A 20,678-nucleotide genomic window follows, 5' to 3' on the forward strand; every position below is an offset into this window, starting at 1 on the left:
CCACCCATTAAAATCAGCCTGGTAGGACCTTTCCTTCATAAGCCTTTCTAGCTATCAATTTATGTTTTTGAATGTAATTGAAAACAAAGCTGGGTAGTTTTTTTTAAGTCTACAATTCAGACTCTTTCTTAATTCAGCCTAGCCTTCCCCCATATTTCATACAGCTTATTGAGGTTTTACTGTAGTCACTCTTCCCTAATGCTACAATTAAGCAGGAAAGCATTATTTCTCTGTAGAAGAGCCTGTGTTTTAGTGTTCTCATGGCTGTTTGCTACGGGCCGCAGTCTTTGGGCATTGAAGGGTTGTGGATTGCTGTTTGATAGCAAAATATCACCACACAGTATTTCCAAACAGAAAAGATGGGGTACCACAAAGGTGACTAGTCAAAGGAGAAGCCCAGGGAGCAGAGTAAAAGCAACTCTCGATCTACATCACAAAGTAGAAATTTGATATTCGTGCATATGTCATCTAAGTAAAACTAGATGGATTTTTATTTATCCTGAAAGGGTATCCTCTATAGCAAATCCGAATATTAGTAAATATAACAATGGAAATTATTTGAGGCCTCTTCAAGCCTAACAATTTATACTTTCAAATTAACCTCACTGATATATATGGCTTCCCTTTTAAGAATCCTCTGTGGTAGAAATCACAAAATGGTAAATTATGTCAAAATGAAACAATAAGAAGATGCCCCCAAAACCTAAATTAATTTAAATGATGAAAATGAGACCATTAAGTGTTTTAACTTTCCATGGCAAAACAAGCTACTCGATAAATGTTTGCAGGCAAAACTGAACAAAAAGTGCAAAATATTAGTTTTATGGGGGAAGGCGAGTTGTTACCTAGATTGACCGTCAGTTTCACACGGCCTGCATCCAGCTCCAGGCGGAGGGTGTCTGCGGAATCTCTAGAGGTGGTTGCCATGAGAATGCCATATGCACGCTGGGATCGGAACCGTAAGGACACATCCTCCGCCTCTGTATGCATCACCACTGGGAGCTGGATTTTCATAAACATGCTCCCATCGTAGCTCAGAACCGTGGCCTCTACAGATGGGAAATGAAGATAAAAGTTCTCGGTCAGTTTGGTGCCTTTATACTTTGAAAAGGAAAAGTGTGACCTATTAACAGCTTCCAGGTAGAACACAACTTTACACACACAACTCATCTTCCTCAGAAATGAGCAATTTTTTTTTTTTTTTAAAGCCTGAAAGAGAAGTCAAAGTGAAGAGAACTTCTGTGAAGTATCTGCTAAAGTACAGACACAGAGATGGTGCTACTTCCTTTTTGGTCACATAGCCTTTCATCTAATAGCATTAATCATGCTGGATTATTGATGTTTATGTATATGTCTCCCTTCCCAAAGGCAGAGATCATATTCATTTGTGTGTAGACGCAATATGAACCCGGTATGAAGCACTATCAGTTACTTAATGCACGTATATATGTGGCTAGGCCACTGACTAGCTCTGCGAAATCTGCCTTAGCTCCAAATCTTTCAGCAACAAAAATGAGGAGGTAATAGTAGAGTTTGTTTAAGGCCTTTGCCTACCCTAAAAGTCGGTGATTCTAAGAGAAGTGGCTATCATTATGTCCTTCCATAATTTCTGCCTTAATAGGATCAAAAACAGAAAAAGAAATGACTTAAGCGTAGAAGAAAGGTCCATGTTTTACCAAAAGTATTCAAAAAGAGAAGAAAAAATAGTATGTCCAAACAACAGGTGATGCTCCTTCTGAGTCACTTTGTTTAACAACGTAATTAATTTTTTACAAAGTCGCAAACTGAAACTTTATTTTAAGCTTTATTTACAGGTAAAGGGTAACTGAGAACATCTTCTGTAAGCACTACCCTGGCATTCTAAAACTATTAAGCTTTCACCAAGAAGTCAATAATTATGTACTTTGGTAATACTGAATAAGCATGGGGGTGGGTCTGCTTGTGTGGGTGTGTGCTACTGAACTAAAGTGGACTGCTTTAAGACAGCAGTTGCTTAATACTGTGTTAAACACATAAAGAGGAGGACAGCAGAAACGGTTGATCACAAACTGCTTTAAGGAAGAATACCTTTAATGTTAAACACCATATGGTGTTGGAACATTGCAAAACAAGTATGAGTAATTCTGCTTTCTCATTGGTTCTGACAACTCAGAATACTGTTTAATAAAAGAAAAACTACCTGGAATTAAAGTAAACTAGGAAATTCTCATTATCTTGGCTATTTACATGGTGCAATGATTATTAGCTTCACTGATACAGCTGCTTATTATTAGGACTATATTCTGGAGTTGTGGTTTGGCAAGTTTGTCTTTCAAAAAGTCAAGAGAGTCTAAAGCTGCTTCTGATAGATTTTGTTAGTTGTTGTCATCTTGGGACTGAATGCACATCCAGAACCGATAAAGAATGGAGATTCCTTCCCTTCTTGGTGCTCTTCTCTTCTGCCTACCTCTTGACTTAAAGGATCTTGGTCAACTCCCCCTAATATTTATTAACAGCCCTGACTTCTCTCCTGAGCTTCTTCATCCACTGCCCACTAAACATTTCCAATTTGAATACTTTAGGCACCCTCCACGTGAACCAACTCAACATGCTCCTTCACCAATGTTCTCTATCTTAGTAAATGGCATAATCCCATCGTTTAGAACTTAGCTTTTCTGATTTTTCTCTTAACCTCTCTGTGATGCCCAATCTATGTTCAAGTCTACAAGTCTTGTAGTCTCTAATTCCAATCCATTTCCTGAATTAATTGCTTCTTACCCTACTGCTAAAGTATCTCTGACTCTGCTCCCAACTGCTGAGCCACTCAGGCATCCCTCTTATTTGTTTCTATACTGTTATCTCCTTCACCCTTTAGAATATAAGTGTTGTGAGGGCAGAGGTTAGGCTCTCCTATACACTGCTCTAGCAGCAGCTGAGTGCCCTTTCCTGAAAAGGGCCAGGCACACAGGAGAGCCTCAGTAAGTACTTAATTGAATTAATGATTGCATTCGATACAGAAGATATATGAAAGAGCTTATTTAGGTTGGATATCAAGCTCACATAAATGCTCACTAAAGTTTTTACTCTTGAAATAAGTCAATCAGGGAAGGACAAACATTATATGGTCTTATTCTTTTGGGGAATATAAATAATAGTAAAAGGGAATAGAAGGGAAGGGAGAAGAAATGGGTAGGAAATATCAGAAATGGAGACAGAACATGAAGTCTCCTAACTCTGGGAAATGAACTAGGGGTGGTGGAAGGGGAGGAGGGCGGGGGGTGGGGGTGAACGGGTGACAGGCACTGAGTGGGGCACTTGACGGGATGAGCACTGGGTGTTATTCTGTATGTTGGCAAATTGAACACCAATATAAAATAAATTTATTATTAAAAAATAAAGTTTTTACTCTGCCTATTTTAAGTGGAATCTAATTTTGGTAATTTATGTGAACAAAATATTTGCTGAAGTCTACTTTGAAGGACATACTGTGGCATAGACAACAGACTAGGAAACAGGTCCATTTATTAAATACAAGTCCTGTGGCTAGGCGCTCACCTGACTCTGAGAAAATAAAATACTATTCTTTAAAATATAGTGGTTCTATTATACCACATATTTGTGTTATTAGATAAGAAGTATCATAAAAGAAAAGCTAGTAGTAGTTTACTTAAAAAAATAATTAAGGGGTGCCAGGGTGGCTCAGTCAGTTAAGCATCTGGCTCTTGATTTGGGCTCAGGTCATGATCTCAGGGTTGTGTGACAGAGCCCCATGTTGGGTTCCAAAGTCAGCTGGGAGTCTGCTCGAGATTCTCTTTCTCTCTGTCTTTCTCTGCCTCTCCTGCACCCTATACACACACTCTCTCAAATAAATACATTAATTAATTAATTAATTAATTAAAAATAATTAAAACATGATTGTAAAACTATGACAAACTCTGGAAAAAACGTGCTGCTTGTACAAGCTTAAAGGAAATTTCATCTTTACTATTCTTTGCTTAAACTATAGCCAATTATTGTCCTTATCTATAGAGCAACAGAAACCTAAATAAACGTTTAAGAGTCATTATCAATTGCTCAGTTCTTTGGTATCACATTGATAAAAGAATTAAAATGTTGTTAGTCTTCTTCTATGTATTTAGTCTGTAAGTCTAGTGTGTATTATTCAATAACCACACTTTGAAAAATGATTTTATAATCTTCTATAAAATGCAACTTAATTTGATTAAAAACTAAGTAGGGGGGGAACATCCTTTCAGAAACATAGATGACTGACAGTGGATCATAAACATAGTATGAAATACATTTCAAAGTAGAAAAATAATCAGGATCATTAGCCTGTAACATTATCCAGTGAATGTTGAATGAAATAACACAGTAAAGTAATAAAACTTGAGTACATTTTAAATAATTCTCAATGTGAAAATAACTTCTTGATAAACGATAAATGAACACCTAAATGATTCCTCATAATTAGAGTTAATGTTTAATTAGACAAGAAATGGAAAGTGCACATGGCTGGAGTCTAGAGTTGCCAAATAAATGGTAAACAACATTCTGACATTTGAAGGTTATGCTATTTGGCAGCATCCTTTCGCATTAATAAAAGTATTTTACCACTTAGAACACAAAAGAGCACTTTAAAAGGCTAATTCCCATACAATACTTCCCAGAGGGGGAGAAAAGTTTGAGCTTTGTCTCCTGCATCTCCTTCCCTCTTGTCGTTAAGTTTGATAAATTTGCTTTTCTGTATTACTCCTTCTTGCCGTCTAAAGTGTACACCTGTGCTCAGTTTTGCCGAAAGGCAGTCACATATTGTGCGCAACGATGAAAATCAGACAGGGAGCCAAATTATATTGCTCTGACATCTGTCCCTCCATCTGTTAGAGTTTTAACAAACAAGTATAAAGCAGACCTCTGATTACAACATATACACATAACCAAGAATAATTTCTATATGGCCAAGTCTCCACAAATCCTCAGCTTTATTAAAAATAAAGTGGGAGGGAAAATGCTAAATTTAATTTATATTCAATTGAACATTATTTCTATATTACTCTTCTTTATGGGATCAATACACATAAAATACTGTTTTCCTAGTTGCTGAAGTCAGCAAATATTGTTCTTTCTTACAAATTCCTTAGCTTACTTAATGCAGAATAAAAATTTCCTATAGTAATATGATTGTGATATCATTCCCCATGCTGCATTACCCAAGGGCTTGACCTGGCCACTCTTTTTAATTACTCTGAATAATAATATTTATAAATTATCAATTATTGCTCAATAATAGTAAGAAAGAGACTATTACTACCTTTATTTATTTATTTATTTTTAATTTTAAAAGTTGTCAATCAACTCTTATGTGATTAACAGCCTAATGTGATCAGAGCTTATCTGGAGACAAACCACAGTCAAAGCTCTTTCTTTTGAATTGGAAACCCCAAGGGTTGAGCACAGTGTTGTGTTGATTGAACTAGGGCATAGCTAGGAACTGGACAGAAGCCAAATTCTGTGGTATTGAGCATGACAAGCATCCCACATCACCACTGTTCTCAGGAGATACCATAATGTGAGCAAGAAAATTAATTCTGAAAAACAAAGACTTCTAACAATATGCTGGGTAGTCAGGAAACAAAAATCAAACAAAAATGACCATTTTTTCCTCAACACACAACCAACCTAGAGACAAAGAAATCTGCAGAAATTTCTAGCCACCTGTCAGATAAAAATGTATGCTGAATCCGAGTGATGAAGCTTGCTATTAAATTCTCATTTGCAAATCTACATATGCTTGCCACCCCTCCTTCTAATTATTGCAAAATATAAATATTCCCTTTCCCTCATTCTGGCTTAGGAAGCTTGACAATTTCTATTTTTACTTCTGCCATATGTAGTAGCAGGATATTGCCACAGGGTGGTACACCGCGCATATTTAACTGAAGGCTTTTGAAATCTGCGTGACAGTTCGGTTATATCCTGTTCTAGCTTCACGTAAGCAGGAGGTGTCAGGATAATTGGCAGCTCTCTGAGTGACTAAAAGGAAAACAAAGGCTTAAATCATACAGGTTTGCTAATCCCACATTATGACTAACTTGTAATATATTTACAAGCCTTTTTGGTGGTCATTGTTTGGCTCCCTTTGGCAGTTTCTAAAGACCAAACTACAGAAACAAACTGAAGTTAGAAGGGGAAATGAGAAGAGGGAATCCATAGAGAATATACAGCGTACAAGTGAAGCTACACAGAAATAGCTAACCTCTAACAACAATTCATAGGAATTGCAATTTGGTACTAGGAGAAGGAATGAATCTATGTGATGAAAATACTTACCCATCTGTTGTCCTGTCTACCTCTGTAGAGCACAGAACAGTGATAGTATTTTGGTAGGTAATATAAGATCACGATTAGATTATTAAATTATTGCTATAGTTTTTGTATTGATTAATGTTAATAACAGAATTGATAAGCTGATGAACCTCTTTCTTAAGATAAAGAACCAAAGTCACATTTCAACTTCAGATTCTAAGAAAATTGCTATTTTTGTTCTCTAGAAAGCTTAGACGAATTAAACTATATCAGATTGAAAGGGGGAAAGAAGACTAAATGTGCATGGTTTAAACAAGACCTGCCTGGTGCTTTCAGGCTAAGTGTCTAACACAGCGAAGTCATTTGGAGCATGAGAGGTCAATGGAGCAACTCATCGGCAGTTTTCCATATTGATTTTTTTTTGTTCCATTGTTGAAAATGAGTGGCAACGGGTATTGTGACTAAAGCATTTATTTGAAATTGTTAGGTAGATGGGAGGACTTTGTTTCTGTGCTGTTCCCCCTTTCCTCTGCGACAAACGGTGGGAGCTACCACTCTTCATTCTTCCTCTAATCCTCATTCTTCTCCTTCTAATGGGACAGGAAAAGAAAAAAGAATGTGGCTTTGCTTCCTACTAGATAAGAAAAGGAAGCACCTGCTCAGAAATTCAGCAGACACACCAGAACTTAATACCATATAGGTAAATACGTCTTCTGTAATCACTTAGGTCCTAGGCAAAGGTGTCTTTGAAATTAGGGTGTGTACTTCTGAAAATGTTGGTGTAAATTAGATGATTGGAAGTCACCTTACTTTCTAAATTTCAAACTTGGATAAGTTGAGGGAAGTGAAATGAGCAGGTTAACTGAACTCTCAAGCCACACCGTTAGAGAATTTGCAACTTAACAGCCTAGCTGGTCTCACGTGCTCTTCTTCTGGCCATAGATCTTAGCACTGGATGCTACACATATCCCTAATTCATACCTTCTTTACTTTGTAGTGTCCCGAAATTAAAAACTGGGCAAAACAGACGGCTGTTGTTGTCAATTATACATCTTAAGACCATAGTCTAGAGGATGCAAAAGACTCAAATATTTATTCCTGCAATATACTTAAAAGTCTATGTCTCCCAGAATCAGCCCCTCTGAAAATCACTTAGGATACATCAGTAGTACGTCATGTGTGGCTGCTTGGCTCGCAGGGAGTTTACCTCAGCAGAGGATACATTGTGCTTCCATGGCCAGTTTAAGGTCTAAGGTCAACATTTAATACACTTTTCGTCTCAGGGGAGTCAGCTGCTTGGTTTTTGGAATCCTACCTCTCTCGCAGGACCTGCCAAGGTAGCCTGTTCCGGAACAATCACAGACATATCTGTTCCACCCATCCCTGCACATGCCATTGTTTTTGCAAGGGTTGCTAAGGCACGGTTTTGCTGTTTCCCTTGAGCAGGAGGGCTTCACTCCAGCAGTACTTTGAATTTCAGCCATTTGCCGGATATCTTTGCTCTGGCCGTCGATGAACAAATCTCTAATGCAGCCCACGTAGCCGTAGTTGAGCAGAGCAGTCCACACCTCAGTGGGGAAGACGAGGCCGGCCTTATTTTCTGGCAAGCCCCCCAGGTACAGCTCATCATCCAGGTCCAGAATCTCGCTCTCACCAGGTGCAGTGTAGGGTGTGCGCAGTGTGTTGACAGAAATGGTACCTGTTGCAGAGACAAGAGAACACATGGGTCTTTACCAAGTGCAACATGTTCTAAAAATCACCCTTTCTCTCTCTCATCTGCCTAAGGGTACACTCCTTGAGAGCAGACAGTTCTGATTATTCTTTCTGTTCCTCGTGTGGCTTATCCTTCCCAGGGGGAATGAAAACCAAAGTGTATGGCCAATAAAGAGTGTTTGTCAGCCTTTAACAGTTTAGTAAAGAAAAGAAAAACGATTTAAAAAAGAAGGAAAGAAAGTTCTCTTTCTTCCTATATATTCTCAGCGTTCTATATCACTCTCCAACAGTTCAGTCAAGAAAGAAAGAAGGAGAAGTTGACATTATACACTATCCTTTGGAATAAAGTCAGATTCACATCGGTAAATGCTCATTTTTAAAGCTGATATGCATCTGCAAACTAAAAAAAAAAAAAGTTGCATGCACCTACCTTTAACTGTCTTGATTGCTTTTAATGAACACAATAGTTTGACAGAACATGTATGTCAAAGCTTGGCTTCACCACTCTTAGCTCTATCAAACTATTGATAAACCCTATGGTCTTGGTTTACTCATCCATAATATGGATATAATAATATGACATACCTCTTACAGTTACTCTAAGTGTTAAATAAAATGATATTAATAAAGTATCTGGTTTGTAATAAGCACTGCATAAATATTGTATATCATGATTCATCACAAGAACCGAATAAAAAAATTAAATTAGAAATTTAAAATCCCTACTAGTTACTCATCTAAATTGACAGGTTTTCCCTCCCTCACTTCAAATGTAAGAAGAGAATAATTCTATTAATTTACAAATATACAGGAACCTGGGTGTAAGCATAAGATGAAGAGGTAGACATTCACATAGGATTAACTGAGAATCACAGAAAAAAGTATTTGTGGGATCTATTAAATGAAAAAAGAAATGAAAGACAAAAGACACTTTTTGATTAAATTTTCTGTCATGTACCACCAGATTACTCAAAATTCCACCAATGTTCTATATCCAGAAGGATATCTATAAAAATGAAACTATGTTACCTGGAAAGGACACCACACTATACATGACCAGACTGTCCCAGATTTACTTTTCAGGTCTAGAGCAGAAAGCAGAAGAGGCCAAGTACTAAGAGAGAAAAGTAGGTTAGAAATGTCTGGTGCCATGCTCGCTGCTGACATAGAGCCTCAGGAATTTGGGGGTGCAGACGTAGAAGAGAAGCCAGGAGACAGAAGATGAGGTATGGAGATAAGGACAGAAAGGGAGAGTCTAGTGTGGGGAGAGGATGGGTAGGAAGATGCATTTTGGTTGTTTCTCAGAATACCTAAGATCCATCCCCTAGCGAAAATACAGCCTATGATGAATGTGAAACATGCATCCAACTAAGGATGCAGGGCTGCTGGCCTCTGCACAGTCCCTAGGAGCATTCCAAATCCCAGCAGAAGGGGTCTCAATACTGGCAATGTAATGGGATCTGTCCTTGTGCGAGAGAAGGCCATGGAAACCACGCAGAGACTGCACAGGCAGCCAAGTCATGAAGAGGATATTTGTCTCTCTAGACTTTCACAGAAAGAAATGGAAAAAGCTCCCAGAGGAGAAACACTCAAAGGCATTGCTATTTTGGCCTTCCAAAGAGGGGAGTATAACAGGGATTTCGGAGGGAGGCAGCAAAAAGGCAAAAGGACAATGTATTCATTTTTACAGTTCACATTTGTGCAAGTGTTTAAGAAGAAAAGTCATTGAGGAACATATAGGTACCATAAAATCCTAGTTAGAAAAAATATGAAAAAATATAATTTGGGGGAAATGAAATATATAACTTTGAGAGAGAATGGTGTCATTTTTCTTCCTAATAGAATTTCATTACATGCATTTTTAACTGTCCCAAATGCCTTAAGAAGTGAGTTAAAAGATGATCCCTATCTTCTGCAGCAGCTAATGGATGTTAGAAAATGATGAGAAAGAGTATTAATGACAAAAGAAAAGGTGGACATTTATATGTATATGTGTGTGTGTATATATATGTAACTATTAATGTATGTAATGTATATAATGTATAATGTATATTGTGTGTGTGTGTATATATATATACTATTATATGTATTTTCAACAAAAAGTTGTATGGAATGAACCGAGTGATTTCTGTTTTTAAGAGAAAAGGAAAATGAGTGCCACTCCCTGCTTTCTAATTAGTTCAAAAAGGCTTCTCAGAAACGAATGTATAATATTGAAAGACAACCATTAGGAGACACAGAGCTAGGGAACAGTGACAAAGTTTTACAAGGGTTAAAAAATTTGTATTTTTCCCATCTGCCTTGTTACTCGTGGAACAAGCCTGATTCAGCCCAGGAGGAAAAACACTTGGCAAACACGTGGCGTTAGAAGTCTGCACTAGGAGGTGCTTGCAGGTTCTGAGGGGAGGGATTCAGTGGCTGGATCTCACCAGGGCTCTCCCCTCCCCTGTAGTTTGCTCAGCTCGGTACCCTCTGTAGTTGCCATAGTCACAGTCTTCATTAGGCCAGGCATTTCACACAGTCACCCAACAACAGTCTGACAGTAAGGATGGAGTGATTGGCTCTCCTCATTTTTATTTATGGGTGTGTTGGTGCCTGCTTTTAACAAAATATTGTAAGAAAATTACAATATATTTTTATGAATGCGTTTGTTGTGGCCAGAGTAAGATATTCACTCTCACTTTGTGATTAGACTAGAGTTTTCTGGTCACAACACCTAAATTCACAGTTTTAATATAGTCTAATGCACACTGACATGCCCCCCCCCCCCCGCCATAACCCCTGCTCACACACAGGGTGAAACAAAAGTTTAACAGAAAAACATTTAGCTCTATTACTTCTGAAGCACTCTGATATTTTTCATATATAATTTTATTAATACAGATGCGGGATATGACCCACCAAATTGATTTCAAGAATGATTAACAGGTTGTAACCTACAGTTCAGAAACCACAGACTGAGAAGTTACAGTCATATAGGGTAAGGATATTTTCCCCATGGCTCCTCATTGTCCCTCTGAGAGATGATTTCAGGGTTCTTATGGGAAAAAGTAATGGAAGATCAGAGAGAAAGAAAGCAAAAGGAATATAATCCTAACCTTAACTCCAGTACAAGCCAAGAACTATAATTTAACCCTGGATTCAAGGTAAGGAGTTATACTGAGCATATGCATATATCAGATATCATTCATTAAAATATTTTGCAAACAAATATAATAGAATGAGACAACGGCGAATGAAAATCAACTACTAGCTCCTCTACATGCTTTGCCAATCCATACGCATTTATATTTTAGAATACCTTTGTAAAACAGACAGCAAAATAGGGAAAGAGTAGAGCTTAATTTAAGTGGGAATGGAAGCAATTATTTTTATGTTCTGAAGATGCATCAAATAAAAACTGTATTTAAATAATAATTCAACATTATTACTGAGTCAAACTCAGATACTTACATTACATTTATATATCATATTTCTCTTTATATTATATTTAGTCTACACATGTTCAAATGTCCAGAAATGTACACATTTCTGATAAGCGATTTGAATCCCAAATTCCTTAATGATTTTATTATTGATATGAATCAAAGAACATTTTCACCTAAGCAAAAGGCTCATCACAGAATTACTGAATTCATTTATACCGATTTAACACATATATATGAGCACAGTGAAATTTCAATATGAAGGGTCTTAAGTGCCTATTTCATTATAATGGAGTTATAAAAGCAGTGGTTACCAAGAAAACATGAAATGAATCCTTAAATCTCATTTTTGATAGTTGGAGACAATTGAGTAGTTGCTACAGCTGTATATATCAATAGAGAATGAGAATGTTCCAAAGGTTGAGTTAGGACCAGAAGTAAATAAATTTTTAAGAGAAAACAAAAATCTAGGTATATTGTTGGTTCATCCCTCTAATTCCTATAACTATTTATGTATTCTCTTTGGAATAGCTTGATTATTTCATACATTTTACTTTCTTTCACTATAATTAAATTTAAATTAATTTAAATGATTTAAATTTGGTAAATTAAATATTTGATATAAACATTGCTATATTTGAGCTGTTAAAATCTGCAGATGGTAGTCCTATGTGGAGACTTCTTTGGATCAGTGCTTCATTCTTCACTACTTAAGAATCAAAAGCATGTTTCTATGTTATTTAGCTTTTAAATAAATAAAATTTCAGCTAAGAAACAAATATATTTCTGTGCACATGACTTTTATAATCTTAACATAGAAATCACACTAACATATATTAATGTTTAAACTTGGCCACTTTCATTGCATATGCAAAGGGTAAAACAAAGGTGACAAATAGACAAAGTAATATTTATTTAAGAATACTCATGAAGCATAACTAATGAATTCATGCTTTATGTAAAAGTATACATTAAAGGCGGAAAGCTGTTGAAAACAGTTCTTAGTTTATAAAAATGGAAATCATCTTTCCTATTTTGCTAGTATTTATAAAGTTAGTTTCCACTCTTTTGTTTTGTTTTGTTTTTTTTTTTCCCATCTAATTTTTCTTGGCCTTTTCACTTACAAAAGATTAGTTTTCAGGGTGAGAAGAAGCATAGAGTGAAGAGAGATTTAAAATAAGATGATTTGGCTTTATTTTTAAAAAAGATTGTATGCATTCATTTGACAGAGAGAGAGAGAGAGAGAGAGAGAGGAAGAGAGAGAGAGAGAGGGAGAGAGCGCACAAGCAGAGGGAGCAACATGCAGAGGGAGAAGCAGGCTCCCATGGAGCAGGGAGCACAATGTGATGCAGGGCTCCATCCCAGGACCCTGGGATCAAGCTCTGAGCTGAAGGCAGCCACTTAACCTACTGAGCCACTCAGGAGCCCCAAGATAATTTGGTTTTAATTACTGCAAAAGTTTAAGTGACCAGGAAATGGGAGGTAGAAAACAGTGCGCTGTAATGGGAATGATTTTGCTGGGTCAGAGGAAACCAACTTCCATGCTCTAGATTTTGCAACTTTGCTGGCATGCTGAGCCAAATACTGGATTCATTAGGCCTCAATGTGGCTCTTATGAAAAATAACAGAACTGATTGGGTGTCACTAAGGTTCCTTTTTGAATAAAATTTTCTGAAATTACTACTTAAAATAAATTTCAGTTATATACAAATTTTATTTTTCTATAATCCTGTTACACCTTTTCTTTGCAGAAGAGAATCAGATTCCATAAACTTAAATACTTACTTCTCAAATTCATATTCTATTTTTTTAGACTTTAATTTATGTATTTAAGAGAGAGAGATAGTGAGGGGGAGAAGGGCAGAGAGAGGAAGAATATCAAGCAGACTCCATGCTGAGCATGGAGCTGGACACAGTGCTTAATCCCATGACCCTGAGATCAGGACCTCAGCTGAAACCAAGAGTTGGATGCTTAACCGACTGTGTCACCCAGATACACCCAAATTCATATTCTATCAACAAATTTAAACTCAGCAACAAGCTATAAGTGCTAAAAGTAGAATGAAACTTTATTATTTTTTAAAGATTTTATTTATTCATGAGAATCACAGAGAGAGAGAGAGAGAGAGAGGCAGAGACACAGGCAGAGGGAGAAGCAGGCTCCATGCAGGGAGCCGGATGTGGGACTCGATCCCGGATCTCCAGGATCACGCCCCGGGCTGAAGGTGGCGCCAAACCACTGAGCCACCCGGGCTGCCCTGAAACTTTAATTATATACTATGATGCAAAATATGAAATATAGAATTCCAACAAAATAGCAAAAAATAAATGAAACAATATTAACAAAGATAGTTTTGGATATGAGTGGATTATGAGTAGATAATTTCTTTCTTTTTAGTTTTCTGTGTCGGATAGTTTTGGATATGAGTGGATTATAAGTAGATAATTTCTTTCTTTTTAGTTTTCTGTGTTATCTTTTAAAGATTTTATTTATGATTTGAGAGAGAGCACAAGCTGGAGGAGGGACAGAAGGAGAGGAAGAAGCAGACTCCCTGCTGAACAGGGAGCCTCATGCAGGGCTCCATCCCAGAACCCCAGAATCATAAGCTGAGCTGAAAGGAAGATGCTTAACCCACTGAGCCACTCACACACCCACTGTGTCTTTAAAAAACACAATGTCACATGTTGGGTTTATAATAGGGACCGAAATAAAGTTTATTTAAAAACAAAGAAAAATATAATTTTAATATTCTACTTTTCTACTTCTTCCTATGTGTTTTCTGCTTACTTGGATCCACCCCTGAACCAGGGAAGTCAGGAATTAAACCAGCATATTAAGAACTAAATCCTAGAACAAAATTGAAAAGTTTGATAATATCTTCTGAGGGGAAAAAACGAGGGGGAAAGTGGCATATCCTGTACTATGACCAAGTGGAAATTGAAACAGCCTATTAGCAAAATGACCTGTCATTAGCTTTTAAAATTAAAAATGCAATTCTCCCAGCGATTCCAGTTCTCAGAATCTGTCCTATAAGAATTCTGATCAACATGCATAAAGATATAACATGAAAATTTTCTTCATAAATTAGTTTAAAATAGGGAAATTCTCTGAAAGTAAAAAGTTAAATGTCCCTCATAGAGAAATGACTAAGTAAACAGTGATAGGTTCAATCTCCAAAATACTACAAAATAATGGCATGGAAAAGGTTTCAGCATTTTTTAAGTTAATTGGTGAATAAAAGCTCTCTATTTATCATATGTGTAAATATATGGATAGCTATATTAACGCAAAGGAAAATATGTGGAAATACATGGTTACCCGTGAAGGAGGGAATGAACTGATGAGGAATGTATGTGGCACGGGAAAACGCTTATGTACTTTCTGAAATGCTTGAATATTTTCACCAATAGCACATATTCATATGTTACATGCATGTCATGTATTTATTTATTTATTTATTTTTATTTTTTTTTGCATGTCATGTATTTAGCACATGCACATATACAAACACACATCCACACTTATTGCAATATGTATACATATGAATTTTTAAGATTATCATACACAATGCTGGATAGTTGTAAACATCAGTCAAGTGCTTATTTTATAATTAAAATATTAAAATTAAAATACTATTTTGAAGAATTTATACAGATTTCTGCTCAGCACTCCACAATGAGAGTCACTGCTGCTAGGTGTGGTCAGGTAAGTGCCTATTTCCTCAGGGTGCGACTGACACCATAGCCAAGGTCTGCCCTCTAAACTGGTAGGCCCAGCAAGGAAATTTGCATATTGAAAGAACAGGGTCCATCTCTCAGGTTTTCACTGATTTACCAAGCCCATAGGATCGATGTACAAAATAAGAATGCCAAGTTATTAATTCTCCATGAGATAGCAACTATCACAGGATATAGAAATGCTTCCTGTGTAGCTTTGCCAGTAGGAGATGCCAGTTTACAATCCAAATGTTTATTCATTTATGATGGGAAATTTAATTGATAACAGGAACCTGAATACTCATATCTCCATAACTGGTCAATTATATCCATCTACTATAATCAGAATTACCATGAGGAATTATGTTTATTATATAGTACTGGTAAGGATGTATATTATCTATAAAATATATGTACATAAGACTGGAAGAAAATGTCCAAAACAAAATTTTTTTTAGGGGAAAGAAAATGGATGACTTTTTTTTTTCTTTTTAAACATGTTCAAAATCAAGAAATAAATATAAGCATTGGTTTAATAAAATTTAATGTAACAAATTTATGCAAAATTGACTCTAGTCATTGGGATAGTCAAATCATTAACAAAATATTGATAAAGTGCTTCAGTTTTCCACTGATGTATGGTGGTTTAGAGACATGCATACAAAACAATATTATAAATTTACTTAAAATTATTGCAGTGTTTGCAGTGAGCTAGTAGGTAGAAGCATGGGAGGAATGTTTATAGTCAAAGAGCAAGTTTAAATCAAGACCTAAACAGAGAAATCGTCTAATGGTTGTTCAAGTAGAAATGTTTAAGTGTGGTGATTCATGAATGGTATACACAGAAATCAGTGCTGGTAATAGATAGCTAGAAAGTGCTGTTCACATCAAACAGTGATTACTATAAACCTCTAATTATGTGCTCTGGAGAGAGCCTTGTGCCTTTCCCACTGTAATTTCTAGTTCTTAAACTGGAACTCTATGACTTCAATTCAATCTCAATGGTTTCTTAGCTGTTAAATGTAGGCTTACCCATGAATAACCACTGATACAATCTGCTGTACCCTGCTGTACACAAGCGGAATTTGACAATAATAATGAGTTTCCTCTTTGATTTCAATGTGTAATAATGATGGTTTGCAAAAAAAAAAAAAAAAATACTGGCAGTTTGCTATAAAAATACTTGAGAGGATACCCTTGACTGAACCAAAGAGCTTAATATAAATTTAAACAATATTCATGCCCTAAGAAAACAGTCATTAACCTCATCCTAATTTTAGTACAATTCATATGTTTACTAAATACCTGGACACATATTTGTGTTGAGTTTGGGAGAAAAAAAGAGGTAAAGGGGAACTCTGGAAAGGGAAGAGGAGCTGGTAAGGAAATATTCAGCTCTAAGTCCTGCTAAGTTCGCAGAGTAATAAGCCTCTTCATCATATTTATTAACCCAGAAACAGGGTTTTTTTCTCTGTTAAGTAGCTATCCATAGAAGATATTCACTTTTTGCAGTGCTTAAATCATATACTCTGGTCAAGAAATCAAATCGCCTCCACTTTGTATGGTTCCTCCTTTGCAAGTTTAGCCCAGCATCTGAAAACGCCATTTCTGACTCAGCTTACCAGGCCCCATGTCACTAGTATCAGCCTAAGCAGGCAATGGAAGAAGCTACACTGTACCAAGAGAGCAGCTGTGTGTCAATAGTAGCAGTCAAAGTGGAAAGAAAGTGTTTCCTTCCCATGTCACAGAATGGAAGAAGGGATATATAAACCTGGTACAATTAATTGTGCTGCAAATGAAGTTCTAGAAAAGTATTCATCTGAGGGCAATATTTCCTCACCAAACAAGGGGCTCACATACCCCCACCTTTTAGTGAACAAAGGACTGAAGGGCCAATTGCTGGAAAGATAGGCAGTGTGGGTGACTATCTCCCCTGTCATTAGCAGGCTTACTTTGCCTGCATATACCAGTCCTCAGAAATAAGTGACCACCTTCCCTTAATTTTTCTTGTACCTACATGTTTGCTAAATGATAGAGAGATCTAATGAACAAAGATAGCAATGCTGATCTCATAAGAGCTTGTCGTTTTTGTACCAGGCTTACCACAGTTCTCTAACAATTATGTACCTTTCTCACTGCATTTTTTTTTGGGGGGGGGGTGGCATCTGGGCTTGGAGGATAACTTTGTATTCATAAAAAAGGGTAGCACTTGTTATATTATATTGTGTAAACTGCTTTCATAAAGTAATGTAAATTCCTTAAAAACTTGCATTAACAACTAAAAGAGTGCTATTACTCTTCAAATGTAAAGATGATACCACTGTTTTTAATTATTAGGGGGTGGGTCAGAACTGAGCTATTCACATATTTTTCCCTTTATTTTTCTTTGTACCAAATATTTGTTAAACAACTGCTATTGCACAAGAAAGTATCAGAACCTGAGGTATAAACATAAATAAGACATCCTCTTTCACATATAGGTTTCCTTTATAAATTGTTTAGGGAATGTTAAAAATTCAGTCTGTCCACCAAATATGGTTTAACCCTACCTCTGACCAAGGTAACCAATAGTTACTGGCATCAAATTAATGGCCGTGGCTTTATGCCTACTAACTTTAGTATGGTCAATAGCAGAAAGAATAATTCTCAGCCCTAAGTTCCCTCTACTTTAATAGCAGAGAAAATGGCTCATTAAATATTTTTAAATATTCAGCTGAAGAGTATCCCAGGCAACCTTCATCATCCATGAGTCACAAAGCAGCCCACACTGACCTCTTGTCATAGAAGTATCATTTTCCCACGTTATATTAAGGCTAATTTTCATATAGACTCTGAATATAACTGGTGTGAAAAATGGATTAAATGAATTATTTCTTAAATTCTATGTTTCTTAGTTTTAACCGAGCTATAAATCTTACTATTTCACCAACCTAACTCAGAAATATCCTTTAAGTAAAATAAAAGCTAGGAGAGTTATTCATTCAATTTTTAAAAGGCTGCTTAAACCAAATCAATGCAGTGTGCAAATATAGAACTTAATTAAAATACTATATATAAAATATTAACAGCTAGAGTTATTAACATTACATTAAATTCCCTTGAGCTAGGCCAACATAAAATGAGCTCTCTTTTCTTTCAATTTAGTAAAGGGCAAAACTTGGTGTAGTGAATGAGCTTTCGGTTTTATACTGTTTGTCTCAATTCACTAATCTAAAGTTGTAATCACATAAAAGTATTTTACCAGCTGCACATCACCAAGCATACTAACTTAATCTTTCCTTTGTATTCCCACAAAAATCTCATGTCTTATTTTCTTTCTTAATGTATAGAATACTGTCTTAAGGCATCTCTCTCATCTTCCTATCCAGCATTGAACTTTCTAAATTAACACAGACATTCTCTGCTTTTGACCTTTTCCAATGAGGGTACAAACAGAACAGTTAATAAACTACTGGCAATTTGGAAGAATTAAAGAACTTAAACAGAAAAAAAGTGGATTTTATTCGGCCTAAGGATTAAGGCATTTATCCAATTCTTATCATAATATGTCGTCCAAGGAACTTGGGAAACTAATTAGACCATATCACACTTAAGACTAGAATAAATTACCATTATCAAATGAATAATGGCTGGTTTTGTTTCCCTTCCTACATTCTTTTGCATTTATTAAAATTTTGTCACTGACCATGTATTTCTTCATATAGTTAGAAAATACCTCATTTCTTGGTGAATGAAATACAACTGATCTGAGATATGGTAATTTTTTGTCTCTCTGAACTTCCAAAAAGATGTCCAATTAATCTAATCAGTCATGTCTTTATATTATGAAGTTTTGGGCACCTAGGTGGCTCAGCTGGTTAAGCATCTGACTCTTGATTTTGACTCCAGTCATGATCTTATGGTTGTGAAATTGAGTCCCACATTGCGCTCAGTGAGGAGTCTGCTTGAGATTCTCCCTCTCTTCGCCCCCCCTTCAGCTTACACTTACTTTCTCTATGTCTCTCAATAAATAGATAAACAAATAAAAATAAATTATTATGAGGACTAACATGTACAAATACATACTCGAGAGTAATTTAAACATTTTATCCTAGGTGTATATTAAATCAAATGGTTACCCAGAAGTTAATATTTTAAGCACAAGATTAGTCCACGCTCCATTCCTCTTTTTAAGACTTCTCTTTGAAAGTTCTTAAGTGGCCAATCAACTGCTTCCTCTGGTAGAAACAGGCCGGAGGAAGTGAAAGGGCGGTACTCTATTGCTATATTTCTGTATTCCCCTCAATGTACACTTCTCAGCTTAAATCAGAAAAAAAAAAAATAGAGGAATCTATTTTCCAGTGGAATCAGTATAATGCTGCAGGGAAATAAATTGTTGTCTACACTCAATCATCTAAGATACTGGAGAGAACTGGTTAAAAAAAAAAAAAAAAAAAAAGCATAGATAGTACAGATAGGTAACTAATCTTCCCTGTGGAAAATTTCAGGGAAATGAAGAATGGAGGGAGACCAAGTTTCCAGAGAGGGATGAATCAGAAATAGTCTCTGAGATATCTGAGAATCAGAGCAATGGGTTCTGACCTTACTTCAACTTTCCACCCTTAACATTGGCTCCCTCCCAATTCCCATTCATTCCATTTCTTTATTTTATTGGGCTAAAAAAGAGGAATTAATTGCAGGATGTCAATTACAATCTTTTTATTTTTTTATTTATTTTTTTTAATTACAATCTTTTTTTTTCTGGATAATTACAATCTTTTTAATTGATAAGCAGGAAAACAAGACATGACTAAGAGTGAGATAGGACACAGTTCTGTTAAAGGGAAGCTGGAAGTACACAAGTGACAAGGGAATCCACGAAAGGAGCACTCACCCCAGAACTGCAGCATAGCCTTCCTAAAGTAGGACGCTGATCACAGATTACTGGATCTGAAAGAAGCACTAAATGTTCTCTGGTCTGTGGTTCCCACGTTTGGCTGATCATCAGCTGGAGAGCTTTGCAAAAATATAGAATCCTAGATCCCATCACTGTTGACACCCCTTCACCAGGTCTGGGAGCCCGTCAATACTGGGTCCTTCCCAATATGTTTCACAAAGGAAGAAATTCAGACCCACAAAAAAAAAAAAAAAAATGCCTTGGCCAAGCTTATACTACCATTTAGTGTAAAACCCAGAGTGGGTGTGTGGCATATAAGTAAACAAGGAAGTTCAGTGAAGGAAGGGAGGAGCGTGGTTAGGTCTAAACTCAGTTGTCTTCTATTATAAGAAGCTAATTTGATTTGTAAGTGAGAGGAACAATCAGAGCATGGGAACACAAAGTGAAGAAAGTAAAAGAAATAATATGTAATTGTATACATAAAATAAATTGCTTCTCTCTTTCCTTCTCTTTCTTCTCTCTGTCTCTCTCACTTTCTGGGTTTCCACAAAATGCTATTTATTCTGCCTGGATGATCCTTGCCCCCACAAACCTAATGCCAGTCAATTCCCTAAGTCCCCTAATCCATTCTCAAATTTCAAAGTAAGTAAATGTTATTTCTC

The 20,678-nt window shown here is 36.3% G+C and overlaps 1 protein-coding gene and 1 long non-coding RNA gene across 2 annotated transcripts in view; one reads left to right on the forward strand and one right to left on the reverse strand.

Annotated features, from left to right (window-relative positions):
• Positions 1-20,678, reverse strand: part of NRXN1 (neurexin 1) — a 1,110,090-nt gene that overhangs the window by 612,864 nt on the left and 476,548 nt on the right. The window contains 2 exon segments of the mRNA XM_038551252.1: positions 846-1,049; positions 7,601-7,984. Coding sequence (XP_038407180.1) covers positions 846-1,049; positions 7,601-7,984 — 588 coding nt within the window.
• The window catches only part of LOC111097751, a 29,480-nt gene that overhangs the window by 1,361 nt on the left and 7,441 nt on the right, over positions 1-20,678 (forward strand). The window contains exon 3 of the long non-coding RNA XR_005365977.1: positions 10,882-10,978. This is a non-coding gene — a long non-coding RNA (uncharacterized LOC111097751). The remainder of the gene's footprint in view (positions 1-10,881; positions 10,979-20,678) is intronic.

This window comes from Canis lupus, chromosome 10 (genome assembly GCF_011100685.1).
Source record: "Canis lupus familiaris isolate Mischka breed German Shepherd chromosome 10, alternate assembly UU_Cfam_GSD_1.0, whole genome shotgun sequence".
NCBI classification, from domain to species: Eukaryota; Metazoa; Chordata; class Mammalia; order Carnivora; family Canidae; genus Canis; species Canis lupus.